At 40.9% G+C, this 27,741-nt stretch overlaps 3 protein-coding genes across 4 annotated transcripts; 1 reads left to right on the top strand and 2 right to left on the bottom strand.

Moving 5' to 3' along the window:
* The first annotated feature begins 582 nt into the window (after positions 1 to 582).
* Positions 583 to 21,852, top strand: TRAPPC3L (trafficking protein particle complex subunit 3L). The gene is made up of 5 exons (XM_057413193.1): positions 583 to 1,466; positions 3,717 to 3,814; positions 7,965 to 8,064; positions 20,795 to 20,980; positions 21,575 to 21,852. Exons 1-5 carry the CDS (start codon positions 1,425 to 1,427, stop codon positions 21,692 to 21,694), a joined length of 546 nt encoding a protein of 181 aa, XP_057269176.1. The 5' UTR covers positions 583 to 1,424; the 3' UTR covers positions 21,695 to 21,852.
* LOC130601255 (calcium homeostasis modulator protein 5-like) lies at positions 16,315 to 20,293 on the bottom strand. 2 transcript variants are annotated; one of them, XM_057413191.1, is made up of 3 exons: positions 20,080 to 20,286; positions 19,527 to 19,947; positions 16,315 to 16,886 (listed from the first exon to the last, which is right to left on the bottom strand). In XM_057413191.1, the coding sequence occupies exons 2-3, from the start codon at positions 19,728 to 19,730 to the stop codon at positions 16,497 to 16,499; spliced, it is 594 nt and encodes a 197-aa protein (XP_057269174.1). In that variant the 5' UTR covers positions 19,731 to 19,947; positions 20,080 to 20,286; the 3' UTR covers positions 16,315 to 16,496. The 2 variants fall into 2 exon arrangements, with proteins under 2 accessions (XP_057269174.1, XP_057269173.1); XM_057413190.1 differs by having other exon boundaries at positions 19,527 to 20,293.
* Positions 21,853 to 23,770: 1,918 nt separating the features above from the next.
* LOC130601254 (calcium homeostasis modulator protein 6-like) lies at positions 23,771 to 27,232 on the bottom strand. Its single transcript, XM_057413189.1, has 2 exons — positions 26,691 to 27,232; positions 23,771 to 24,933 (listed from the first exon to the last, which is right to left on the bottom strand). The coding sequence occupies exons 1-2, from the start codon at positions 27,222 to 27,224 to the stop codon at positions 24,517 to 24,519; spliced, it is 951 nt and encodes a 316-aa protein (XP_057269172.1). The 5' UTR covers positions 27,225 to 27,232; the 3' UTR covers positions 23,771 to 24,516.
* Positions 27,233 to 27,741: the final 509 nt, after the last annotated feature.

Below are 27,741 nucleotides of genomic sequence, written 5' to 3'. Positions count from 1 at the left end.
TAACTACGACACTTTCACGTATAAAATTGAGTTGGATATTACAGGGCTAGAAGAACACCTAAAAGAAAACTGAAGTGGCTTACTGGTTGTAAAGTTGCCATCACCAGCTTGTTCTGTGTAAAATGAAAGCTTTTAGGATGACTACCTTTTCCACAGAAAAAGCTAAAAATCCTTTTTCTGTCCTATTCTTTTGTTGTTGTTGTTGAAGTCTATCATAACTTTACTTGGTTTTTAAGTAAATTGATCCTTCTTATCCCAAATGAATCACAGCTGTTGTTTTTTATGTATCTGGAGTAGTAAATACCTGTAATTTCACTCAACACCAAATCTATTAATTGAAATTAGTAACAGCATTGCATTCAGATGAGGCCATGTATTTTTAAGTGCCTTTCCTGAGAGGACTAAGAAGTAATGTATGTGGAGATAAACTCTGACAGGAAAGACAGCTACCTGATTAATTCTTAATTCACTAATGACTGTAGTCTGCATTTATTGCATATCTAAACTAAGAGAGCAGACGAAATTTATCTTAGGGGAAAGCAGAAAAAGTTAATCGAACCTTCCTCATGCTTATAGCAGGGATGTTTACAAATAGGGGTTATCATAAGTTAAGAATGATATAAAATCTCCTAGAAACATCATTGATGAATGTGCCACTTGCACAAGCTGGCAGCTGTAGCAGGTGCACAGTTTATTCTTTTGGGGGTCTGGGTGCTCTAGATCTGTCCTGCCAGCTTTGCAGACACATGGTGGTAGCGATGCCCTGTAACCCACACTGCTCTGCCTGGACAGGCATTAACTTACCAGACTAAAGCAGTCAGAGCTGTCAGAAGACTATAGCTCCTTTAAGTTGAAAATGATAAATTTTTAATAACATTGTGTGGCAGTATCTTTAGGGACATGGTTTAGTGGTAGATTTGGACTTAGCAGTGTTTGGACTTGATGATTGTAAAGGTCTTTTCCAACCTAAATGAATCTAAGGTTCTGTGATTCTTCAGAGAGGAAGCTTTTGTTAACTCTCCAAACACCAAATCCTGACACAAACAGCAGACTGAATTTGCTGTCCCTAAAAACGTTAAGATCTGTTAATCTCTTGTGGCTGCCCAGCTTACAAAGGCTGTTTGCTGTATATTTGATTACAAATCATTATTATGGATGTAGTGGTTATTTATGTTGTGTACAGGGGCAGATCTGTTGCTGGTCAAATTCCTCCCAAAAGGCTCAGTACACGTAGAGAATAGGAGGAGCATCAGCAGCATTACAGATTGCAGCAAACATATTTCATGCAAAAGGCAGAGGAGAAGAAAGGAGAAAAAATTAGCGAAGGAAAAGAGGAAATACAGTGATAGTGAGAAAACTGTGCCGTTTGAGGAAGAGAATACATAAACTGACAATCAAATACATCAGGCGTTAACACAAGCAACATGTCTCGTCCACCAGGAAGAAAGCAGGAGAACCACAAAATAGTAAGACATTTTTGTAATGTGTGATTAAAATTGTGTGTGGACTAAGAACAAGCTATTATTGTATTGATACATTTTATACAGTCGTATTTCTGATTAGCCTGAAAGTACTGAAAGGATGGGGATGAGTCTGCCAGTATGAGAGCAGAGGTGCTGGCGACACTTATGGCTACAGTGTGACCCCCTTTAAGCTGCCAGCAATCTGCCAGCTCTTAAGCAGTGGCATAAAAAAAGCCTGCCCACAGGCATAGTTGTGACACCCATATATCTCTGTATACATATGTATAATAAACTGGAGACAGAGGAAGTTGCTGGTAAAGAAGAGAGAACATAGGCAATTCTAGAAAAGTGATAACAAACTAATGTTTTACTTTATGTCTAGTGCTGAGATTCTGAGCAGGCTTAGGAAAGGTGGGCACAAAGTTTCTGAGATTGGAAACTGTTCAGGAGCAGAGGTGTTAAGTGCATAGAGAGATTTATCATCAAAGATAGAAATGCCAGTAAGCTTATGTGCCTCTGTGGTTAGATAGTCATTAAATGAAATGTAAAGAGAAGGATACCTCTGTTCTGTGTTTGGATTCCACACAAATCTTTCTTCAGGAGCCTAGAGTCTTAGGATTCTTTGTATGGTGAATGATGAATTTTTGATAGGAGCTGGGGAAGTGGGGGAATTCCAGGAGTCTTTAAGACAATGTTGTGTCAATTTCTGAAAAGGGGACAGAGGTCTCCACTGAAAAAGAAATAGAAAAATATAATATAATTAAAGTTGAAATATGCAAGTTTTTGCCATAAAAAATACTCCCAACAGATTGCAAGAGTGGCTGAAAAATACAATTATGTTGATGAAGTATGCTCAAGTTACTCTCAGATTGTTGTCATATTACAACATAGACTTTTTGCTGAGATTACAGCAATGCAGAACCTGTACAACATCCATTTACTGCATTAAAAACTTGTTAATGAGAATTTCGCAAAGTTTGCAATATTAATGTAAACAGGAGTTATCAGCAAGGTGAGTTTAGGAAATGGTTCCATACTACTTAAGATTTTAAACAGTGACTTCTTTAAATGGGAGCATTGATTAAACTCCAAGCTTTTGATGCAAAGGGAGCAGGAAGAGATCTTTTGAACAAGCTGTGCTTCCTTTCCTTGTGTGATTCGTTCTAATGTTTTATTGGTATTCACTATTATTTTTTCTACAGGCTATAAAAAGTACCTATAGTGTGCCCACATGCCACACACGCCTGTAGTACTTCCTTTAATTAATACCTGTCTAAGAAGTTTAGTGAGAGTCAACCTAGTTTCTCGCCTAAGGTCCAGCATGTACTCCTGCTCAATACAGTCAATTCTGCAGTGCCATGGAGGTGATCTCGTGGGGCAGGGAGAGAAGAAAACTTTCCTCCAGATTGGAGCACAGCTAAAGAACCCAGACGAGTGCTTGTGACAGCATCTGTGCAGAGATATGACTTTGACCTTTCCAGTTGTGTTCCATGCTCCTTGGGCAGGTGGCTGTAATCCTCACCCATCCGTTTCATCCTGCTCATGCTGGGGAGCCATACAAACCACATCTGTACTAAGAAGTAGTGTCACAGTCAGATTGTCCAGGCATTTGGAGAGCTAGTATTGACAGCAATCCAATTTACATTTAAAGGCTGATAAAGAAAGGGAAATGTCAATGGGACTGATTCTATTCTGCTTGTCATTATTCTTTACACTTGTGCTGAATTATAATATCTTGTCATTATTCTGAGCCATTTTTTTTTAATCTACTTTTTATTTACTGGGGAAAGCAGCTGTTAATCTGAATCATGTCAGCCATACCTCTGTGAAGGAACTGGAATTTCGGTGTATGTAGTGTTTTTCCTATTGTAGAAGCCTGCTGTACAGCTCAGTGCCTCTATTGTCTTTCCTGCAACTAAATGGTTGTCAGTAATCTTGGATGGTGTTTGACAGCATTTATCAAGCCATCATACATATGTGTGGCTATAGGATGCAAGAATGCACCTGATGAAAGTATCCCAAGAAACGATACTTCTGACAAACAAAATCCCTGTACAGGGAGACTCAAGTGATGATCAGTTCAGGTTCTGTCACACATGGACTATGGATTTCAGTGATTATACATCTATGGACAAAAGTTTCTTTATTACTGTAAATATTATTTTTGCTTGCTTTTAATACAGTAGCAGCTCACAAGTGTGGAAAAGTTGGATTCTAGTTTTCTTCATTTTTGATTTCCATCATTTCTGGCAGAGCAGAGAACTTTTTGTACTCACATATGGGGCTTTGGTAGCCCAGCTGTGCAAGGACTATGAAAAGGATGAAGATGTCAACACCTTTTTAGACAGAATGTAAGTACTGCTTTAAATTGTCACCCTTCTTGATAATGCTATTTGTCCACCTGTATGTTACATTTCAGCTTTATGTCTGTTATGAGTTCCAGCACTCTGTCTAGGATTACAGAGATCAAAGGGATAAGATTCAATATTCCGTCAATAGAAATAATGCTAATTTGTGAATTAAGATCAACAATTAGCTTTTGAATTCTTAGGAAAAAAGTGTCAGGTTTGTTTTGGTAGCTTACATTTGTTCCTTGTTGATCTTTTGTTATGCTGATTAATAATATAAACTTGTAAATTTCATCTCTTATGTCCATGTATGCAATTTCAATTTCCACGTTACCCCTCCTCTTCTATTTCTTTGTACTCATGTTATTTCAATGTTATGTCAAACTAGACAAGCTTTTTGTTTCTCACAGGTCTTTTCTAGTTGACATGCATTGCATTTCTATGTTCATTGTTGATGTGGCCTTCCTGTGGCTTCCCCTCATCCAGCTACACCATGGTTTTGTGAAGAAGTATCACAACTCTAGGTTGTGGGAATTTGACTTAGGTGATTTAGTCAATACGCAGCCTCCTTTTGTAGTCATGTGCCTTCCCAAGGGTGTGATTTAGGAATCTGACGTGGGTGCCCTGAATTGTCCCCTGTGGGGTGGCTCTGTTCTCCCCTCCATGGGTTAGGGGCAGACAAGCCACTTACCTTTAAACGACCATACAACAATGAGCGAGATAGCACAAGTGGTCAATGAAGAACTGATATTTTCATGGATAACCTGTTTCAGAAAATGAAGATCTTATGTTTATAAGGAACCTGACATCCTGACCGAGATTGTTAGACAGTATTCTTAACTCTTTCTCTGTATGTATGTATGTACATATATAATCCGTAGTGAAAAGAGTATGTTTCACTATACAGTTGCCAAATAACTGCTTGACAATTTGTTTTGATTTGACTTTGTAAATCTAAGGTATAAAAGTTGAAGAGGATCTAAGTAGTCTTGTACATCACCAATGCATACCTTGCTAACTGCTGATGACATATTTACCAATGTTATTGATATTGATACTTACACAATAAGTAAGTATTCCATGTTTCCTGATGCATGACATAGTGCAGTTTTAAACTTCATACTGCCAAAACCACTTTTGGGTCTTGTGAATACATTAGACGTCAGATCACTTTTTGACTTGTTGTCAAAGATGTGGTACAAAATCAGTAAGAAAATCCATCAAGTTCAGGCTGCTTCACTGTGTCGGATCTCTGACAAAGAGTCAGAGACTTCCAACATCCATATAAATGGAAACAGAATATTCCCTAAAAATGTTTCTGAGTTGAGTTCAGATTCTTTCATAACATTTGTGTTAATCTCTTTCCCTTTTTCAGTAGGGAATTAGCATAGCTATTTTGCGCACTCTGTAGTTACCGACCTTTGTTATTAAGTGAGAGCTAGGAATAAATATTTGTTTCATAAAAAAATCCATTAGCTTCCATCCTTTTTCATTTCTCTGAAATTGTAGTGTTTTTAATGGAAAATGAAGGTGGTCGTGTACTGAAACTGTGTATTAGCTAGCAACTTTTGGATTCTTTCTGCAACTAGTAGATGAAGGGAGAGAACATGTTAGGAAAAAGATGAGGGAAAAGCAAAAAGTGAAGAGATAAAAGGATAAAGTGAAAAAGATTAGGTGTGAGTCCATGTTCTTATGGATTTTCCTGGTACTTGAATGCTGCAATGAGGCTGTCCAGGATTTCATATAATCATAGAATCGTAGAACAGTTAGGGTTGGAAAGGACCTTAGAGATCAGCAAGTTCCAACCCCCCTGCCATGGGCAGGGACACCTCACACTAAGCCATGTCACCCAAGGCTCTGTCCAGCCTGGCCTTGAACACCACCAGGGATGGAGGATTCACAGCTTCCTTGGGCAACGCATTCCAGTGCCTCACCACCCTCACAGTAAAGAACTTCTTCCTTATATCCAAACTTCCCATGTTTAAGTTTTAACCCGTTACCCTTTGTAGCATATCACTACAGTCTCTAATGAAGAGTCTCTCCCCAGCATCCTTATAGGCCCCCTTCAGGATCACCTCCTTCGACCTGCTGGTCACACTCCTGTTGATGCAGCCCAGGATACGGTTGGCTTTCTGGGCTGTGAGTGCACACTGAAGCCAGCTCATGTTCATTTTCTCACTGATCAACACCCCCAAGTCCTTCTCTGCAGGGCTGCTCTGAATCTCTTCTCTGCCCAACCTGTAGCTGTGCCTGGGATTGCTCTGACCCAGGTGTAGGACCTTGCACTTGGCATGGTTAAACTTCATGAGGTTGGCATCAGCCCACCTCACAAGCATGTCGAGGTCCCTCTGGATGGCATTCCTTCTCTCCAGCGTATCAACCGAACCACACAGCTTGGTGTCATTGGCAAACTTGCGGAGGGTGCACTCAATCCCACTGTCCATGTCACTGACAAAGATGTTGAACAAGACCGGTCCCAACACCAATCCCTGAGGGACACCACTCGTTACTGGTCTCCAGCCGGACATTGAGCCATTGACCACAACTCTTTGCGTGCGGCCATCCAGCCAGTTCTTTATCCACCGAGTGGTCCATCCATCAAATTGATGTCTCTCCAATTTAGAGACAAGGATGTCGTGTGGCACAGTGTTGAATGCTTTGGACGAGTCCAGGTAGATGACATCAACTTCTCTACCCCTGTCCATCAGTTCGGTAGCCCCATCATAGAAGGCCACCAAATAGGTCAGGCAGGATTTCCCCTTAGTGAAGCCATGCTGGCTGTCACCAAGCACCTTGTTGTTTTTCATGTGCCTTAGCATGCCTTCCAGGAGAATCTGCTCCAAGATTTTGCCAAGCACAGAGGTGAGACTGACTGGTCTGTAGTTCCCTGGGTCATCCATTTTCTCCTTCTTGAAAATGGGGGTTATATTTCCCTTTTTCTGATTGTCAGGAACTTCACCTGACTGTTGTGATATTTCAAATACGATGGACAGTGGCGTAGCAACTTCATTTGCCAGCTCCTTTGGGACCTGCGGATGGATTTCATCAGGTCCCAAGGACTTGTGCACATTCAGGTTCTTAAGATGGTCTCGAACCAGATCCTCTCCTACAGTGGGCCTAGGGTCTTCATTCTCACAGTCCTCACGTCTGCCTTCCAAGTCTTGGGTGGTGTGGTCAGAGCCTTTGCCAGTGAAGACCGAGGCAAAGAAGTCAGTCAGAACCTCAGCCTTCTCCAAATCCTGTGTAGCCAGTTCTCCTGATTGCTTCCTGAGGGGGCCCACGTTGTCCCTAGTCTGTCTTTTATTCGCAGCGTACCTATAGAATCTCTTCCTGTTATCTTTCACATCCCTAGCCAAGTTTAATTCTAACTGGGCCTTAGCTTTCCTAACCTGGTCCCTAGCTTCCCCGACAACATCCCTGTATTCTTCCCAGGCCGTCTGTCCTTGCTTCCACCTTTTATAAGACTCTTTTTTCATTTGAATTTTCCTCAGCAGCTCCTTATCCATCCAAGGAGGTCTCCTGGCCCTCCTGCTGCACTTCCTTCTGGTTGGGATGCAACACTCCTGAGCTTGTAGTAAGGTGATCCTTGAGTATCAACCAACAGTCTTAGGCCCCCCTGCCCTTTAGGGGCTGAACTCCTCATCCTGGAGGTGAATGCTGTGTCATGAGGGGGCAGTTGTTTTCTTCTCCTTGACAGTGTGAGATGAACTCTGGGGATCACATGGGAATGGAGAGAATCTTGTGCTGTGTTATTCTATCCATCCTCTTTTTAGTGACAAAGCAGTATTAATCAGGCATATTATTTGTATGCTATTTCTATATTACATTCATATACCTAACATATAATATTTATTCACATATGTAAATATAAATGCATATATAGAAAATGTGTATATAAGCAACTTTCATATCATCATCACCAGGAGTATCATGCTTAAAGGGGTATGATTCCTTAAATGACTGCAGGAACAGCAATCCCACTGTGCTGCAATATATGGCAGAAAGAAGAATCTAGGCCAGCAAAATCTGTTGCTTTCAAAGCCATGCATTTCTCAGCTGTTTTGCTGAGAAAGCACAAGAAACAGATTAGGGATATAGTAGGTGGAAAGAAGTTGCCCATTTTGAATGTTAACTTCCTTTGTTTTCTTCTTAGGGGATATGGCATTGGTGTAAGGCTGATTGATGATTTTTTAGCTCGTTCAGCTGTGAAAAAGTGCCGCAGTTACTCTGAAACTGCGGACATGATTGCACAGGTAAGTAACTTTTACATTCTCTAGGGATTCATCAGCTTCGATGGTCTTAGCCTTTCCCTCCTCCTCTGTCAGTTTGTTCCAGAACACTTGCTTACATTTTCTATCATGATTGTTTAATCAAAAAACCCACTCCTCTACACAGTCACACCCATGCTTCCAATGGGTGAAATACAGCCTTTTCCTTATCTACGACTTTGCATCAAGTAGTAGCTCACAGAGGCTGGCTTTGAGAGGAGGCATCAGTTTCTACCTGTGTAGCATAGTGCTACATCAGGCTGGGGGGGAAATCAACATAATGCAAAAAAAATGTAATTTTTAGTGAGATAAGAATTTTTTTATTGTCTTGATAAACCCACAGTGGTAAGTTTACCACAAAGAGTTGTTAGAACCACAGAATTGGTTCACATGATTATTGCCTTTTATATCTGAGTTGAGGGCAGAGAACATAAAATGGGATACCACCTGTGAGAAGCTGCCAAGCCCTGACCTAAACTGACCTTAAGTCAGTCGCTAAGCTGTGAAATACGAGCTCACTCCTCTAAACAAGATAACAAGGTTTTATTGAGAGACAAAGTGAACAAAGCAAAAGCAACAGCACTGGGTGCGTGACCATAGCCAGAGGTGCACTGATTAGCATCTGTTACAGGTTTATATACTTTCACTATTGCGTTAGCCGTATACATATTCATAATTCCCACATATAGGTGGGGAATATTATAACTAGCTCCAGGAACTTATTATCATAAGTCTCCTCCTCTTGGTGTCTGCGCACTGCTTTGCGGTGACTGTGGGCAGGGGTCTTGAGGATGAAGTAAGCAGTCTTCCTCACGGTGTACTTTTCACCTTTGGGACAGTTGGATGCCCCAGTAATCACAAAGCTAGCTGAAACCACGTATCTGTAACTTTTCTGATAGCTGGTAAAGATTTATAACAGTGTGACCTTCGTGCAAAATTTATTGCAAGCAAAACAGGATGGGCAGACAAGGAGTATCCAAAACTAGCAGGTGTTTGGGAGGCACTGTCTCTAAACGAACTGATAAGTAGAAGGATGTTGTGAAGTAATCACTCCTGTTTAGTGGGGCCACTAAATTCTGTTACCACAGGCTTACAACACATTGTTCTTTATCTTCAACTGAAGTTAAGCTAGAAGTACTTTAACCCTGTATTTTCCAGGTACTAGCTTTCCTCATATCAACCTCCCCCCCCCTTTTCTTTTACCTTTACAAATTCTTTTGCTGTGTGACTCCATTTTGCTCAAGAGTTCTGGCCATTTTCAGCTTGTTGTCCAATCTTGTGTATTTAGCGAGCTTTGCAAGCTCATACAGTTATATCCACATATATCCACATTTGCGAAAGCCAATACATTTATGTGTTTATCACATAAACTGAAATTAAAATTCTTCTATTATTAGTACCCCATGAGATGTTTTGCCATTAGAGGAATTGAAAAGTTTCTTCTGGTTTGCTGTAGCTTAAGCTGATTTCTTCTACCCTTGCCAGAGAATGCAGCAAACAACAAAAAATGATGGAGTTTTAACAAACTTTGAATCATTTGTTCCCTCACTTCTTTTTAATTTCTAGGAGCAAAAGCATTTACCATCTCATACAGATCTTAAATTTTCCTACTCTTACTCCTGCCATCTGAATCTCCTCAGCATCTCCATAATTACTTAGTTGTTCTTTAACCTTAAAATGATAATACTAAGAGTAAGGCAGCAGGAGTTTCTGCAAAAGGAAGACTCAGTGGTAGCAGAGAGGAACTGTAAGAAAGGAAAGTGAGAGGAACATTTTCCTGAGTACCCACAAAAATAAAATAAAAAAGATAAAATCAGAGTGGGTACTTTCACCTTCGTTGATGGAAATTACCCTCTTACTGAGTAATTGTTCACACTGCTGTCAGACAAGAAAGATCTAGGAGGAAATTTAGTGGCAATACAGGGCTTTCTAAAGATGTGGTTTTGCCCCATGGGCAAGTCAGATTTCTTGGGGAAGCTCAAATTGAAATACATAGTATGTCCAGTCCCTTTAGACTGCTGAGTCACTGTAAAGATGTGGTAGTTCATAGATACTGAGTTGGCTTAGACTAATGCCTGCTTAGGTCCTCGTCAATGATCTCCTTTATCCTTTGTGATTTTCAGTAATGAAGTGTTGCCAGTGAAGATATACCTGGCCTTTCCTAATGGCAAAAATTAACTACACTTTATAAAAGTGTTTCACAGAATCATAGAATAAGTAGGGTTGGAAAGGACCTCAAAGATCATCTAGTTCCAACCCTTCTGCCATGGGCAGGGACACAAAAGGAGTGAAGCACATCAGTTAATTGATCTGAGATTAATTTCCATTGGCTTATTTTAGGAGACAAAAATGTGCCTGGCTTTCATTGCTTGAGAATTATCGGCAGCATCAGCTAAATGTAAGCATTACGTTTAACCACTGACTGCAGAACTGGGAAGCAGCAGGCTTTCTATACAGTGAAGTAAGTCCTCAGTGTATGCTGGTTATAGAGGAATATCTCAGATCAAAATATATGTGGTTGTTATCAGGTGGTGTGTGGTCCTGCTCATGTTAATCATGTCAGAAATACCTACATTACATCTGAATGAAATGGAGGGACAGAAGGTACATTATGATTCCAGAAATGCTTGTCATAGAGAAACTGATGGCTGTCACAGAACTAGAGAAAGGACCTCTTTGCATTTGTTGCTGGTAGGGCTACAAAGTGCACATGTGCACAGCACACACGTACACCACTATCTGCAAGTTTAAATCAGAAAAAGGTGACTTTAATTACTAAAAACTAGACAGATCCCATTAGCTCATAAAAGAGTGGAAACTATAGTTCTTCCTGAAGTAAAGTGTATTTTAGACTCTTAGGTCACAATGATGTATAACAAAGCTCTTCCTCTGGAGAAGCTGAGCCAGGGTATAGGATCCATTTGAGATAGTGAGGGCATCTGAATGAAAACCACATGACAAGCAGCATTTCAATCACTGTATTAAAATATACTGTCTCATTAAAAAATGATGCCAGGCTGCGAAATCACTTTTTTTTTTTTCACTTTTATGTTCTTTAGGTGGTATTTTTACTTTATTTTCTCTGGATTTTCACATATATTCCAGATATCTGTTTTTCTGGGTTTTATGCCTCATGGTTCCCTTATTTACAAATGCATTAGTACAGTTGAACCATCATTCTTAAATACAGGTTATTCAAAACCAAAATACAGCAAGAAATTAACCATCAAAGTAAGGAAGAATAGTCTATTTCTCTACAGGTTGTACTTCAAAAGACACTAACTGAGAGAAATAAAATTGCTTGGAAAGATTGGAACAAACTTTAAAGCACACACAGTCTCTTGAAAAGACTATTTTTAGCAAACTAAAAGAGGAGTTCTGTAATGGTATATCCTTTCTAAGACAAAATGTGGTATGGGAAGCATTTTCACTTTTCTTTGACAAAACATTTTTCTATAGTCTTCAAGTACATTTATCTGAGGCATATACCAACAAATCGTATGTAAAATAACCAGGAAGTAACTGCAAATATGCTGTTAATGTTACTGATTCAGAATTGCAGGGCAACATACCTGATCTCTTCAACAGTAGCACTCTCAGCCAGAAGAAAGTGCTTAAATACTTAACTGCACTAACTCTTCTGAGGTAGAAATCTGTTTGAGGGTGAGTGTGTAGAGTAAAACCAGTTCAAAGTCAAAGTAATTAAAGCAGTTAATCAGTTAAATTAATTAGAGCCAAATGTCCTGTAAACATAGCAGTTATCCTGCAGTCCTATGGAAAGAAAAAGTGAAGTCTGTATGATCAGGCTGTCAGTGTTCCCTGTGGAAATAGAAAGATGAAACAAAGGAAAAAAGAATAAGGAGTACAAAGCCAGCTTGCCATATTAAGAAATAAATACAAGAAGAAAGGTACACCTAAGGTAGTGGCTGAGGGCTTAAAACTTCAACCAGTCGTTCAGACTGCAAGGCCTGGGATTTACTGCTGCCTTTTGCTGGAATGAAGAAGGGCCAACAAGTTTTGATAATGAGCCAAAGTGAGTTCCTCTGCACTGATTTTCTATGGTGCTCACTAAATTCTTGTGTTGGTGCTGTGACTTTGTGTAGTTACAACTGGGATTGAATAAAAAAAGATATACCATGCCATGTAAAAGTAGGCTTTCTGCTTACTGGCAAATTGGGGTAAGAAAATGGAAAGCAACTGAGGAATGGTATTACAAACTATTGCGGTTTAACCCCAGCTGCCAAGTGGGTACCACGAAGCTGCTTACTCACTCTTTCCACCCCCTCCCCAGTAGGATGGGGAGGAGAATAAGAGAAAAGGTAAACCCCCTTGCATTGAGATAAGAATAGTTTAATAATTGAAACAAAACATAATAATGATAATAATGTTAGTGATGATGATGATGATATGATGATAATAAGGGCGGGGGGGGGGGAGAGAGAGAGAGGAAGGAATAAACACTGCCCCCTGAAAAAAAGCCACAAGTGATTCACAATACAGCTGCTCACCAGCCACTGATTGAAGCCCAGCTTGTCCCTGAGCAATGATTGGTCCTTTCCAGCTAAGTCCCCACAGTTTATACACTGGGCATGACGTTCTGTTGTATGGAATATCCCTTTGGCTAGTTCAGGTCAGAAGTCCTGTCTCTGCTCCCTCACAGCTTCTTGTGCCCCTCCTCTCTGGCAGAGCATGAGACTGAAAAGTCCTTGATCAGGGTAAGTGCTGCTTAGCAACAACTAAAACATCGGCGTGTTATCAGCACTGTTCTCAGACTGAAGCCAGAACACAGCACTGCTAGAAAGAAAATTAACTCCATCCCAGCTGAAACCAGGACAAGAACAAAGCTCAGATGAGGACTGGATTCAGAATTTGCATCTGAGTATAGCTGAGGATTACTTTTGAAATAAGATGATAATTTTTCTCTATAATCCTACAAAAAATTTCTCGTAAGACCTTAACATCATTTATCTGATTGAAAGAGATATAAAAACACCCCAGATTCCGGTTTTAGATCTAATCCTAGACAGTAACGTCATCATGTCCTAGGAGGTGTCTGCGTGCTACAGGTGGGAGCAGCTGGGCCATACCCTCTGGTCCACAGTGAACTAGTGCTGGCTCACAGTTCCATAACTGTGTTCATCCAGTGCTGTGCCTAAGGATACATCCCTTGATGAAAAGCAGTGGCTGATGAGATGGAAGCTCTTTGGAAGCTCAGTACCCCGTAAAACACAGCAAGCATATGGCTCTGCAGCTGCTTGTTGAGAGGCCCTTGGGGACCAACAGGGCTGGGGTAATCCAACCATGTCACCCCCAAGGCCAGAGCTATTGGGCCAAGAGATGTGATTCACCTTCTCATGGGAGACCCTGGCACACAAGGTCTCTATATATTGACATATGGCTAGTTTGAAAGTCTGGCAGAGGCTGGTCGAATTTACAAAGCTGGTAAATATTGCTTTTCAGATCTCAGCAGCGAGAGGGAAATGCATACAACAGGTTGCTGTGCTAAGTTATAGACAGTAAACTGAAAAATAAAATTCTGCACTGTAAAGAGTAAAGAAAAGTTTGTGAGTACAGGGAATCAGCAACAGATGGAAAGACCTTTAAAGCATTTTGCTCTTCCCAAACACTGACTGTGGAAAAGTACTAAGAATGAAAAGTATGCTAGCAAAAATGTTATTCGGCTGCCTTTCCCTTTCTAAACAGATTAATTCTGGTCCTTCATTAATGTTGTTATTATGTAATATGATAGTTTAAATTTTTAATAGTCTGTATTTGTGCACTCATATTTTGGTGAACATCGGAGTTAATGCAAACCTAAATTTTCCAAGAGAAAATGTTGATTCTGCTGTTTGTTTTTTTTTCCTCCCAGTTTGTTTTGGATAGTGTTGACAATAAGCTTTACCTCTTTCCAAGGTGCCATGGTAGCTGCTGAGCTCTAATTCAGGGACAGTGTTGATACAAAACAGCTTTTGTGATAGCTGATTGAAGGACAAGGTTGAATTTGCCAAAACCAGATTCCAGTTGAAAACACAGCATCAAATTGGCTTTTTTTTTTTTTTTTTTTGGCTCTTTTTATAGAAGTATCCACACGTCAATTGCTTTAAGTCACAGGCATTTTGATAAGACAACTCAGAATAACACAGCCCTGGGAACAAGCTTCATGAGAGACTTAGGCTGCTACCAGGCACACATTGCAGTACTGCGTTAGCAGCTGCTCTTGGACATGGAGGCATTTTCAACATGTGTTACCTGTGAACATGAAGCAGGGTAGAGGTGAGGAGAGGAGAATGCACCTTGATTTTGCCCCTCCACAGTAAAGGAGAAGGCCAGACTAGGAAACACTCCTGTTTCAGGTGGTCCTGGCTACTTGGGTGCAGAGCTTTGAGCTTTCTCCTGAAGAAAAAGAGGATGCCCAAGTAGGATCCTTCTGTCCTCCCACCTTTCCCTTTGCCATCTATGCTTTTGTATCTCTGTCCCAGCTTTACCACACTATACCTTACATCAACCCACTTGTTTCCCGTATTCCTTTATTAGCTCTTTAACCTAATTAGTGCCCTCTCCTTTGCACCTCTTCTTGCTTTGTTTTTTTGTGGTACCAGTGAGGAAGGAGGTGGAAAGACAGCTTTGGCAAGGGAATTTTGGCCTGGGCAGTGGGGACATCCTGTTTGGTGGTGTTTCCTCTCCCCTTGCATGTAGGGAGGAGGTGATACGAAGCTGGGCAGTAGATGTTGGGGCATCTCTCATAGAGAAAGAGAAGACAAATGGGAAGGAATGTGTACCTTGGAAATACTTGTTATACCCGGAGAGGAGCCCGGGGAGAAAAAAAGTGTATGAGCCAGAGATGGTGTCAGATGTGCTTGCTGTTGTGACTTTCATGTTGGCAATGTTGTGCCTGTGCTTTCAGCACAGGTACGTTTAGGCACATAACATGTTCCAAGTCTGCTGCAAAGTAGGTCAGCTGGGGTAAAAAGCTTTAAAACATTTGCTTAAAGACTACAAGTTCTTCAAAACACACAGAGAGGATTTTAAACACACAGTGGAATTAGCTCTTGGATTTGTTTTTACGTATCTCTGCTGAAGAAGACCAGTGAGTATGAGAACAGCTAGGCAGAGTACCCCAGTTTATTGATAAGGACTGATTTGAGCAGAGCAAAAATATGGTTCTTTGCAAACTCAAGGAGACTGATAGTTAAATACTGCATAAAAGCCTGTGCGGACACCCTGGATACCCTGTGTGAGAGCCACATGGTGAATTCCAAATGGGTGAGGTAAAGCATAGGACTTTGGGGTGAAACACATTTGTCAGAAGCACTGATTGTGCATTCATCACAGCCTGCATTGCTGCTTGTCCCTCTTACTGCAGACATTAGGTTTCCTGAGATACTCAGTGAAATGAAAATCAGCCTGCTGCAAAAATATTTTCTTGTCTTAAAATGTGGAATTTCCTTCCAGACCCTCTGTCATACACTGTCTGCAGGTCCAGTACAAACAGTATTACAGAGTTCTTCAGGCACCCAGTGCCGGAAACCCAGTCAAACCCACCAAAAGCTTTATGCCCATGCAAAGAGAAATTTTCACTGGGAGAAGATAACACCAGGTACTCTATGGTGCAAAGTATCAGTGATGTATTTTCATTATTGTAACAAAGCACTAATAACAACTGATCATGTTTCAAAATGGGATGTTATTTTTTTAAGAAACACACAAAAATGCCAAATCATTTGGTAATTTCAAGTCCTTGGTACCATATATACACTTCTGCTGTAAGATTTGTCTAAAAAATTACCTGGCACCTCCCTGTCAGTGGAGGTCACTGCCCCATGTCCCAGGGAGATGTATCAGGGACTAGAGGAGTAGGGGTGATCACTGTGACCATCCATGGTCAACTGGGTGCAGCAGGAGTCCAAAGACACTGAGATGCCCTTAGTGACTGCTGGTGGCTCAAGAAAATGCTGTACCTGCAAATGGCCTGCAAATGACTCAGAAGCAAGATCTTTAGTTTCTGTGGGCTGTCAGAAAGCCACACACATTTTCCATTATTATATTCACATCTTTTAAATGGTGTTACTTCATAGTAGTTTTCTTGATTTACATAGGACAAGCTTACTATAGTGCCTTTCACATAGGAAATGTTAAAACCTTCTTGCAGAAGTCATTGCCCATCTCTTTTTGCTGTCAGCTGTTGATGTGTAGCCAGCAACATCAGTAGAGTATGAACCCTCAGTGCTGTGGAGGACTGCATGAAGGAGTTTTCATTGGCATTGGGAAATAATTTCATTGCATCCTTTTGAGCAAGTTTGTAACTGGAGGAGAACATGATGAAGAAGAAACAGGCCATTGCAAAAAAATGCAGAGATGAAACCACCTAGAAGTATGCTATATTAGCAAGATACAAAAAACCTGAAAACATATTTGTTCTATGGTATTTCCCTTCTGTCTACAAAGTCCAGAACTGTCTCTCCTTCTTCATTGATTTCTTTCTGGCCTTCTTCAACTAGCCTGTGAATTGTGCTGTAATGCTGTTTGCTACTGCTGAAAGAGTAGAGCTGGGAAGCATCTTCCCATGCCTGAAAAGATGGCAGGGGAATCGCTTCTGGTTCCTTGTTCTCAAAAAAGCACTTCAGGTTTCTCTCGCTTAGCTTGGTGGCATAAAGCTGGAAAATCTGCTCCAGTTGCTCCTTCTCCTTCCCCTCGTACACCTTCCAGAACATCAGCTGGAGGTGGCTGACTTTTGACTGGCAGCTGACACAGCACGTGGCTAGCAGGGAGAGAAGAGCTGTGGTAACTATCACACACCAGCCTAAAATCTGGGAAGACAAACAAAATGAGGTTCAGGTTAAAAAGGACCAAGTGAAAATGCTCCTTAAATCAAGAGTGTCTGACAAAGTGACCACACTTTGTACAGAGGGCTTGCTGCTCCTCTTGGGACCCCGCTGCGGGCATCTCATCCCAGTTTACATTCAGTACTTGGCATTAGTGTTAATGGGGTGCCATTAACACTGGCAGTGGCAGGTTCAGGGACAGATGATCTCCAATCAGACCTCAACTATAAGACTGTATGAAGAAAAATCTAAGGCAAGTCTAAATGATCAATCAAATAATGTTATGGCTGAATAGAACTATACAGAAAACAGCAAAGAAGTGTCTGAGTAATTTAGAGAGGATATCGGTGAAAGTTTACTGCAAGACCATAACCACCTGGTATGTAGCATATCGGAATTGCTCACTGAATTCTGTCACACAAAGGAAAAAGTTCATAAAGAAAAGAAAATATCACAATCGCTAAATGGTAAACGTTTTTCTGTCTCCTGAAAGTCTTAAATTACTCAGCAAGAATTAGGATTGACACAATTCTGAATTGTGATGAATTACAATACCAAAAAGGGTAATTAACTTTTGTTCCAGGTCAGTTAGTCTCTTAAACTGTGAGTATTTTTAGATGTGTTGTTTTCAGACTTCTTGTTAATGATAAATTAAAATATTTTTAATTTATAAAAGATACCCTCCCCCCCCAATCAGAAATAATTAGCAAGTAGCAATAAAAAAGATGGGCTTAAATTTAAAAAATGTTCCCCATTTCTGGTACAAGGAGATTCACTGAAATCTATGCTATTCTTGTGAACTTTTTTTGACTTTGATGAATCAGCCCTTTGTAGCAGAAAATAATTTTTATGCCAAAACTGGTTTAAAATTACCTTCTTGTCCAGTCCTGTGAGAATGCTGGGAAGAGAAGGCATGAGAAAGAAGAAACAGCATATGCATTGTCAGGTTTGTGTTGGCACTGTTGTACAGCACAGTTCATCTAGGCTGAGTTAGAAATAGTTGCTGTATTTTCAGAGAACTTTGGGTTTTTTTGATAGCAACTTCAGTTTGACAAAATTCTGTTAAGAACATCTTAAAAGAAAGAGCTAATTCCAGGATTAGAGCAAGGTCTGGGGATGGGAAGATATCCCTGAAATTGATACTGTGGGATGTTCTTTTCTAAAGAGAGCAAGGTTTGAATGCAGTTTTTTCATTCCTAGCGACACTGGCCTAGCCAATAGTTTTACCCACCTACTGCACTGCAATAACATCTGCAAAAAAAGAAACCCTAGTTTTCAAACAGTAGAACAAATTCCAGTGTGTAACTCCAGTGTGGAAAAAATCTTCTAGGTTTTGGAGACCTTTATGGACTGGAACTGATTTCCCATGCTTTAATAGTGATCACATGGAAAGCTGCAACCTTTCCCATGTGAACTCTTGCACTGATGTTAAAAGAATAGCTGCCAGTAAAAATACATATTTAGCTGAGGGAATATAGCAAGCTTTCTCTGAGAAACAGAGAATCTTGGCAAACTGTTATTCTTAGGGACTGGTATGGAAGAATAGCTTCACTTTCTTTTCTTTTTCCAGCCCTTTGTACCAACTGGTGATTTCAGTGGGTATTTGAGAAACTGTTCTTTTTAGCAGCTTTTTATTTTCTTGCAGCTTGGAGAACGAACTCGTATATTCTCTTTCTATAAACTGAGTCACTGGTCTTTAACTATTTCCTATACATACAACTTAAAGTCGTAACTATTCGTTATTTCCTTCCAAACCTCTCAAATAAATTGTTTTGTCTGCAGCACAGGCTTTGGCTGCATTCCAGTCCTATTTGCATGAGGACTTAAAAACAAAACCAGCTCTCAGGGAGGAAATAGTTCCAGGTGGATACAATTGTCTGACAAAAAGTTGCTGGCTCTACAGTTTTTCCTTCCTGCTGACAATAATCTTTCCATCATTTTCTGTAGCCTTTTTTTTTTTTTATTCCCTTAGTTTTTATTTTTTGCCTCTGAATTTATTTACGTTACAAGGCAGTGATCAGAACTGTATGGCACAAATGTAGTGAAATGTAATACAGTCTCAGCTTTGTATATTCTGCATATTTTATTTTAGTGCTTCTCCCTTCCTCCAAGCAGGACAAAAACATTCTCTCATCTGGAATCATGAACATGAGCAATACAAATGGAAACATATTATGTAAGCAGCCATAAATCTGTCACATGTCTTATTTTCTAGTATTTTTCTACTGTTAGTGACCTAAGATTTCATTGTTGTAATCAGGATGATATAAAATAGGAGAATGTGGTATGGATTTTTTAGTAGGACAAACCCCTTTAATGGTCTGACATCTGTTAATTCAGCCTCCTAAACAATCCAGCAGTTTTTTCTCTTTAGAGCAATTTTCGTTCAGGAAGAAAACCTTAAGGTATCTGGTCTTATTGATCCTGCCATCAGTGGGGACCCCTAGGAAGTGTAGCAGAGCTCGAACTGAACTAAAAGATATATTGATTGTATTTTGCAGGGCTGCATCATGCCAAAACTTTGTTTATGTGAAACCATAAATGTTAGCATCTGACATCAGGATCTTCCACAGATAAATCACAGTGACTGTATAAGCTGCATAACACTCTATTTATTTTTCTTACCTGGGACTGTGCTTGAAGAGTTCGTTTCAGTTCATCACTCTCTGAAAAGGGCATGGAGCTTTTGTCACAGGCAATCTTGTGTAGCTCTTCAAAGCACTCTGTGGATTTGCTCTGGCAAACTGCATGTAAGTAGGCAGGATTCTTCAAGCCACTCATGGCACATTCATAAAAAGTCCCATTGAGCAAAGCCACAGAAAGCCACATCACAGGGGCTACCAGTGCATTTAAAGTGATTTGTCCAAAGATGTAAAAGAAATGGCAGATATTGCCTCTGGGGAATATTTTTCTGGGATTTGCCCAGCAGCCTGTAAAGAGTTTCCAGGTCTTGCTGTTCAAGAAATATCCAATAACTAGCAAAACAAAAGCTGGAGAGAAAAGAAATACCAAACCATACCTGAAGTTTTCATTGCTGCAGGGACATCTGAAAGCAACAAGAGAAAACACACGTTCACCTCCCATTGTCAGCAGTGCCATAAAACTGTAACCTATAGCGGTTTTCTGGTTCATAAAGAACTTCAGGATTGTTTGGAAAGCATCCATGTTTGATACTCACTGGAGAGGTAAAACTCAAGACGCTTTTATCTTTGGTTGAAGCAGTCTGTAGTATGTAGCAGGGGAGAGCTCTCCAGAGGAGCAGCCTGCTGCTAGCCTGCCCCCATACACGCTGTCTAGATAATGCGGTGATGTCACTGTCTGGAGAAATGCACTCACAGGAGACCCCTCCGCTACCAGAGCAGATGTTGCACATTTACAGTAACATTTGTCAGTAGTAGAAGGAAAGCAAGTAATGCTCAGTATAATCAAGTAAGTTTGCAGTCTTGGCAATCTTATTCTTGGTGGGTTGTTGTTTTTCTTCATGACTGCGGATGGAGATCACAGTAAAAACACATACCAGTTGCAGGAGTTCTTTGAGCTGTGATTATCAAAGTTGCTGGCAATGCAGTGAATGACCTAATATAGGTGCTAATGGTCCCAGCAGAGTGCGACATGGCTGAAAGACAAGCGATAAAAGTAAAACCACTTTGTGTGGGGTTGTAAATGTAGGAACATCAGAGATGGAATAGGCAGCCTTCTGCTGTACTTCACACAGCTCCAGATTTGCATCTCTGGCTCAAGCTGTTCATAGAAGGGACAACTCTGATTTCCAGCCTGTCTGGCCCTTCCCCTGTTTTCCTAGGGTAGAACTGGTCTACATGTTGCTGCATCTAAAATTTTACCTGGGGCTTGCGCACAACAGATTCAAACAGCAGAGATTCATCCTTTTGCAGGTTGCTTTCAAGATGTACCTTGGGGTCACTCCTAGCGTGAGCTGCAGTAACACAGCAGGAAATGAATTCTCCTTAATCCTGGACAAAAACCCACTAGTGGATTTTGTGGAGGAGTTGCCAGCAGAACGAGCGTCACTTTGCTACTGTAACCTCCTCTGTGGGGTGATTCGAGGTGCCTTGGAAATGGTAAGGAAGCACCCATCTGTTTTCTCCATTCTTTGTTAATATGCAGAGGCACGGGAAAGCAAAGCCACTTGCTCAGGTAAATGAAGGAAATTTGTTAGTGTTTAACCTCTCTCTCAGATTAAATGTCTACATCTAATTCCTGGGCTGCTTTGTGTTTCTGTCAATATCTAGTTTGTCAGACACCTTCTGTTTCAGGAAAGCAAAATCTGTACAAACATGATATATGTACATCATTCCAGGAATTATAGTGCCTGATATAAGACTAATTAAAAGACTAAAAATATTATTAGTACATGACCAGGAAATTTTGTGATCACAAAATTGTCAAGTTCATCATACAATACAGGTTCTTAGAAGAAAGTAAAAGCGCTGGAATGAAAGGTAATGTATTACACAAATTTCAGTGTACATAAACTTGGTTTTTACTAACTTTGTTGGGAAAGTTATTTTAAAACAATCTAGAAATCTGCTTCTCATGAATCCTGAAAAGGGAGTCCCCTTGTGATAAGAGAGAAAGAAAAAGCTTGTTATTCTGGAGGAGTGGGGGAAACGGGGCATTTCTTTGCTTAACTGATCAGACTTGATTCTTTCCAGGTTCACTTAGCAGCAGAAGTTACCTTCCTCCAGGACAGGCTGAAGGGTGATGCTGTGACAGAAATAGGAATTACATTTTTAAGGAAGGATGAAGACAGAAAGCACAAAAGAAATAAGTGAAAGAAATACTGGGAGAAGCCCATGCTGAGCGATATTTTGCACCTTTTGTTTCTGAAGAAGACATGCAGGGTAAAAATGGCTTCACTGAGCCAGGTGCTCCAGTCATACATTTGAAAGGTGAAGAGAGCTGGGCAGCAAACAGGAGGGGCAGAGCAGGGGCAGGGCAATGTTAATTATCATGGCACAGATACCAGTATAAAAGATTAAGATGGCCTGCCCCTCCTTCTCACGTAACCATGCTCTTGGGCTGAGTGGAAGTTTTATCTCGGTATTTAGTGCACGCTGGATGCAAAATATTCATTTGGACGCCAACTGTTTTCAGCTAACCATGACCACCTTTTCCCTTTCTGTTTTTTGGTAATGTTTCAAAGCATGGTTGCTAGGTGGTGCTTTATTTCCCTGGCTATTTGTGGTTAGGAATAATGAATTAATCTTCTGTGACTCCTGGATTTAGTGTCTCGCTGCCAGATGCCTGTTTTGATGAGTAATGGTTTGCTATTCATTGTCCTCCAGACCGGATGTCCTGCTTTGAAACCAGAGAGGGATGTGGCTTCACTGATGCAGGAGCCTGTTTGGTCCATTACAGCTCTTTCAGACCCCAAGTGCACTTTTGCCAGCATGGCTGTTCAGCCCCGTGCGTGCATGTCCATCAGGCTGCAGCACTCAGACAACTGCAGCAGTGCTTGTGTTGCTTCGAGCTATGGTCTTTTTCATGTTAGCCTGCTCTTCAAGAGCACTGGTCTTATGACCAAACTGAACAAAGCATGGCATATTTAATGTGTTGTCACTGTGGATCTGTACTCACCTAAGGAAACTCAAATAAAAATTCAGAGATTGCCACACAAGTGGTTTGCTGATTGTTGTGTCTGTTCTTACATCTTCCCCTTCGAAGTGGACTTCTTACCACAGCATGACTGGGAAGCAGAGAAATAGGAGCCTTGCAGAGACCTGAGTTATAGGGAAGGTTTGATGTTGTCCTGTGTAATGCAAAATAATATGAGTGAGGGTTGGACAAAACCCCAAGTCCTAGCACAGTACCCTACCCTCAAGGCCAGCTCAGCTTTTCACTGAAGCACTTGTTTTAAACTGAAATACAAACCCTCAGCGCAGTTCAGTGAAGCCCAGAGGGAACTCTGATTTTATTGCTGTGATTTGTACCCTCATCTCCTTTTTTTTCCCTCAGTCTATCTGTTAATCCTGCTAAGTGAGGAACACCTCTTATCTTGGGGACAGTGGGGTTCATTTCCACTAGATCTGTATGATCTTCATGATAATGTTTCTTCCTTCATCTTAATAGTGTTGTACAGTGGTGATTTAGTGTAATGGAACTTTAAGAGAACAATTTTGTACAGAACAAAACCCAAGCTATTCATTACCCAGCCTTGGGCTCAGCCCAACATGCCATTTCCTGGTGCAAAAGAGGAGTTACAACCTGTGGCAACATATTACAACCAGGAAAAAGAAAATTTCGCTAACTTTTTTTCCTTTTAATCAGGGGTGGAAAGTCTTAAGGACCAGCCTGATTTCCCTGACTAGTGGTTATGGCCAGCTGGCTGAGTTGGACATGTTGTGACTTTGGCTGACCACAAAAAGATCCTTTGCAAGGCAATGGCCATTTTTCTTTTCTCCAGCAACATCCTACCAACCAACTATTCTCTTTTTATTGTTATCTGTGCCGGGCAGACATGCTCAATGCACACATGTTTTGCCATTAGCTTTTTTCGTATTTTCTTCCTACACTGGATTACCTCATCCATTCTGTTCTAAAGATGGAGTAAGTAAATGTCAGTTAGAAAAATGGTCGTAAACAATGGACAGAACAGTGATCCACACTGCCTTACCATTAGTTGCTGACATTAGCTACCCTATGCAGACAGTTTTTGCTTGTCGTGCTTGGTAGCAGTGGCTTAGCAACTTCATTTGCCAGCTCCTTCAGGACCCGCGGATGGATCTCACCAGGACCCACGGACTTGTGCATGTTCAGATCTTTAAGATGGTCTCGAACCAGATCCTCTCCTACAATGGGCTCAAGGTCTTCATTCTCACAGTCCCTGCAAAATGTCTGTATCAAACAACTTAATGGTATTTCTCTCTGTCTGTCTGAATAGCTTCCAAGTCAGAGTTTACTGTCTAGAAAGCGATTTCTGGGAAGAGCCCAGACTCGCCTCTAGAGTGCTCTCTAAACAGCTTTTCAGAGAAAAACTGAACTGATTGGAATTCTTTTGCTCATCTGTAGAAAGTACAAGCAGCTGAAATCAGTCTGGTGGATTCCTTTGGCAGGCACAGGTAGTTCCAAAATGCTGATTACTTCCCAGGTTTTAGAAAATACAGTCCTTGCCTTGAGAAACCAACTGACTGAAAGTAGGTATTTTAGTCTAGAGCTTGCACTAAGCTCTCACGAAAGATACGTTGTCAAGCGAGAGCTAATAAACTAAGATGAATTTCTCATCAAAACTTCCATTTCGTTTTGTCTTTTTGATACTGCCAAGTACAAAGGCTTGGTATTGTCAGTCCAGCTGCCAAATGCCCCCAAGATGTTAGGTAATAATTTGACATAGTACATGCTGACATCTTTGTGGATGATGATTAATTTGCACATGCGGTTCTTAATGAACAACAACATATGAAAGCTCCCGTCATGACAGATGTATTTATTTAGATGTACTTAAGCAAAAGTAGTAATGTGTGTTTTTAAACAAATCTGCTGAGGGTTACAACGATTAGCTTTTACATACAATTTGCATAGATTTCAATAAGAGCACAGAATAAGACTCATATCAGTAGGGTTGAAAGATTGCCAGTATTGCAAAGGGTTTTTTTCATTAAAACCCTGATTGACTTGCAATTGTTTCATTCACAAATCCTAAACCAGTGGGATTCTGATCTTCTTTCCCAAGTCTGACGTTGCTGCCTCTGTTTGTGTCAATATACTCGTGTAGCATGCTGTAATGCTGCTCTTGCGAATTAAAAGTATACAAAAATGAAATCTTCCGCCAGTCTTCATTGCTGGGGGTCTGAAACGGTGCTGGGTTAGTGGCTTCAAAAAAGCAATTCACATTTCTTTCTGACAGCTTGCTTGCATGCTCTTTAGCCTTGGCCTCAAAGAGCTCGCATTCGTTTTTTGAGTAGGCTTTCCAGAACTTGAGCTGAAGATAGCTAAATGGGGAGCAGCAGCGGCGGATACACTTCGCAATCAGTGCTGCAGCCATGATGGCGGTAATCAGGAACCATCCTATCAGCTGGGAAAACAGATAGATGAGTTATTGGTGGTTTTGCACAGTCATGTGTAGGAGTATAGAACTTAACATTGAAGCAGACATGAAAACTGTCAGCAAAACCACCCTGGAGTGCCTGTAACAGCCTGCTTGCTGAGGAAAGATGGGATCCCATGCACACAGTTCAGCTAGGCTTTCAAAAGGTTGTGCACTGCTGAGGTGCTTGTTGGATTGAGGATGAATACCAAAAAAAGAGAAGGTGAAGTTCTTTCCTCATTTATATCCAGCTTTCTTAACCTTAAAGGCAAGATACTGACCAGCAGTTTCTGCATTGTAGTCAGATTTACAGTATAGAGGGTGTAGAATCACCTCTGGTGTTCACCTCTTGTGCTGTGAACTACACCTGCTGGCTGCGTTTGATGTGATCTTGGAAAGTAACTGCTCTCCCTCCTATCTAAGCCTGTAAAAAATAGCCTTGTGTCCTGTGTGCTTGTATGCAGGACATGGATTTGACTATCAAATATGGGAATTCATTCTGTTTCATGCATGATTTCAACATCCCTAGGTAAGTCTCAGAGGCTCCACTAAAGCGGGTGTCCTAGAAGATGCTCGTTCCTCCAGTACCCAGTGGTACTTAGTTGGAAGTTCCAGGCATCCACTTTCACCTCAGGCTTTTTTTTTGTCAAGTGAAAGACATTCAGTGCTAAAGAAAAATGAGTTGTGCTCTTGTTTGTTCTTAATTTTATTGGAAGTAGATCAGATATTAAAAATATTGGTCACTAATAAAAGTGATGTCACATCTTTTCTGGGTTTTTTTGACTGGTTTCTTTTAGATTTCATTGTAGCACCAGTTACAGTCAGTCTTCCTTGATTTTGCTCCTTTCTGAATTCAGTCATATAGTTTGCCCTTTTCCCACCTTTTTCTTGGAGGAGAAGCATGCTAAATATGGTAATTTAAACACTTTTATTGTTGTTTTTTTAATGTAAAAAATTTTATTGTTTTAATAAGCTTCTGTACTAAACAGGAACTTATAAAACCCCAAATACTTAGAATCTCTTACAAACTTAATTCCAGGAACTAGCCTTAATATTTTCATGAGAAAGCCTGATTTTTCTACTAGATAATGACCAAACAAACCTAGAAATTAGACTGGAGTGCTGCCAAAATTTGGGGTTTTCATTTCACTTCAAACAAATAATTCCACCCAAAAGTGCTAATTTTTTGATCATGCTGCTTGCCTTCAGCACAAGAACACTTTAACAGGATAAATACCTGTTTTAAGCATTCTAGAAAATTATTAGTATGTTCAAGCATTGAAATTTGTAGTCAAGCTGTCATTTGTTTCACTTGCCGGTTGTCTGTTTCATGGAGACATCAGCTTCCTCTATTTGTGACTTCAGCTTCCCCGCAGCTAACGAATGCTTACAGAAGTTCAAGGTATTTAGAGAAGTGGAAAAAGAGAGGAACTGGCACCATGCCTAAGTTAAATGAGAAGAAAACTTGCTGTGCAAAGTTCTGGTGTCTAGACTGGTTGCCTGACCAGCTTTGAAAGAGGTTTTGTAAACTGCAGTGCCAAACAACTGCCATGCAAATATCCAAACCCAATAAATAGCACAAATACACACATTACTTTTCTGATAGTGTTTTGTTGAGAATGAATTTTTGCGAATTGTGTACCTTTAATAATTATACAGTGTGAGAGAGGGGGACTGTGTACACCACACATTGAGAGGCCAGGGTTGAAGCCCATAGAATAAAGAGCAGAGCGGCAAGGCTTTACCTGGGACTGTGCCTGAAGGCTGAGGAATTCACTCGATATCTTCTCTGATAACTTCTCATCACAGGGTATTTTGACCAGCATCTCGTGGCACTCTGATCCTTTATCTTTACACATGAGGTTCTTTATCAGGCTGCTTCCACTGGCCATGCACTCGTAGAACCTGGCTCTGAGCAGGGCCACTGCGAGCCAGGTGAGGGGGGCCACCACAGCTCTGGCTGTTACCTGTAGCAGCACGCAGAAGCAGCCAGCACAGGTTCCCCAGGGTCTGCAGCTGCAGCTCTTCTCCGGAGTGCAGATGCCAGTCAGCAGGTGCCACATCCTGGGGTTCATCATATAGCCGAGCAGGAAGAGGATGAAGGCAGGCACTATGAGGAAGACAGAGCCATACAGCATGTTCCCAGAATTGCAGGGGCACTTGAACACCACAGCCAAGAAGATGTACTCAATAGCAGCTGTCATCAGGGACACAATGCTGTAACTCAGAACTGTCTGGTGGCGGATGCAGAAATCCAGTACCCTGCGTAAGGTGTCCATGTTCTGCCTTCCCTTATTCTGAGGAGAGTGAAATGTCAGTCAGAAAACGGAAAGATTAAGCCGTCCTGAAGCCAACCCCAGTTTAGAGAAGCTTGCAGAGTTGTCACTTTCTGTTGGCAGTGCTGATGCGGTGGTGCAATGTCATGAAGCAGCTCTTAGAGGAAACAGAAAAGGCTCACTGCACACTGTCAGGGTCATGAAGTTCAACAAACTGAAGTGCAAGGTCCTACACCTGGATTGGGGCAATCCCAGGTACAGCTACAGGTCCTTTCCAACCCTAACCATTCTGTGACTCTATGATTCTAAACGGAGACCACAGTGGAACACCCCCCCCCCCCCAAGTAATCAACATCAAAACAACAAAGATTTGTCTTTGTTGCTGTAAAAATACTTTGTATTCGTCCACACTATGCATTGTAACTAGCAATGGATTAAACCTTATCATTTTTTAGTGAAGATTTTCAGTGAGGCAACAGATTCAGTGTGAATAAAATGTAAGAAAACCACCCAGAACTGT

The sequence above is a fragment of the Pezoporus wallicus genome, unplaced genomic scaffold (assembly GCF_028554395.1).
Source record: "Pezoporus wallicus isolate ANWC-B61680 ecotype Strahan unplaced genomic scaffold, APGP_CSIRO_Pwel_v1 contig_7505, whole genome shotgun sequence".
In the NCBI taxonomy this organism is placed as follows: domain Eukaryota; kingdom Metazoa; phylum Chordata; class Aves; order Psittaciformes; family Psittacidae; genus Pezoporus; species Pezoporus wallicus.
Note: the sequence above shows the minus strand (reverse complement) of the source record. Positions and strands in the feature narration are given on the sequence as shown.

What these genes read in the sequence shown, in the direction of transcription:
- LOC130601255 (XM_057413190.1), bottom strand. Translation starts at nt 20,066, where the DNA reads ATGGATGCTTTCCAAACAATCCTGAAGTTCTTTATGAACCAGAAAACC. An exon ending in CTCTTCAAGCACAGTCCCAG is followed by an intron (nt 16,887 to 19,526) that starts GTAAGAAAAATA and finishes TTGTCTTCCCAG; the next exon opens with ATTTTAGGCTGGTGTGTGAT.
- LOC130601254 (XM_057413189.1), bottom strand. Translation starts at nt 27,224, where the DNA reads ATGGACACCTTACGCAGGGTACTGGATTTCTGCATCCGCCACCAGACA. An exon ending in GCCTTCAGGCACAGTCCCAG is followed by an intron (nt 24,934 to 26,690) that starts GTAAAGCCTTGC and finishes CTGTTTTCCCAG; the next exon opens with CTGATAGGATGGTTCCTGAT.
- TRAPPC3L (XM_057413193.1), top strand. Translation starts at nt 1,425, where the DNA reads ATGTCTCGTCCACCAGGAAGAAAGCAGGAGAACCACAAAATA. An exon ending in AACACCTTTTTAGACAGAAT is followed by an intron (nt 3,815 to 7,964) that starts GTAAGTACTGCT and finishes TTTTCTTCTTAG; the next exon opens with GGGATATGGCATTGGTGTAA. An exon ending in CTGCGGACATGATTGCACAG is followed by an intron (nt 8,065 to 20,794) that starts GTAAGTAACTTT and finishes ATCCTTTTGCAG; the next exon opens with GTTGCTTTCAAGATGTACCT.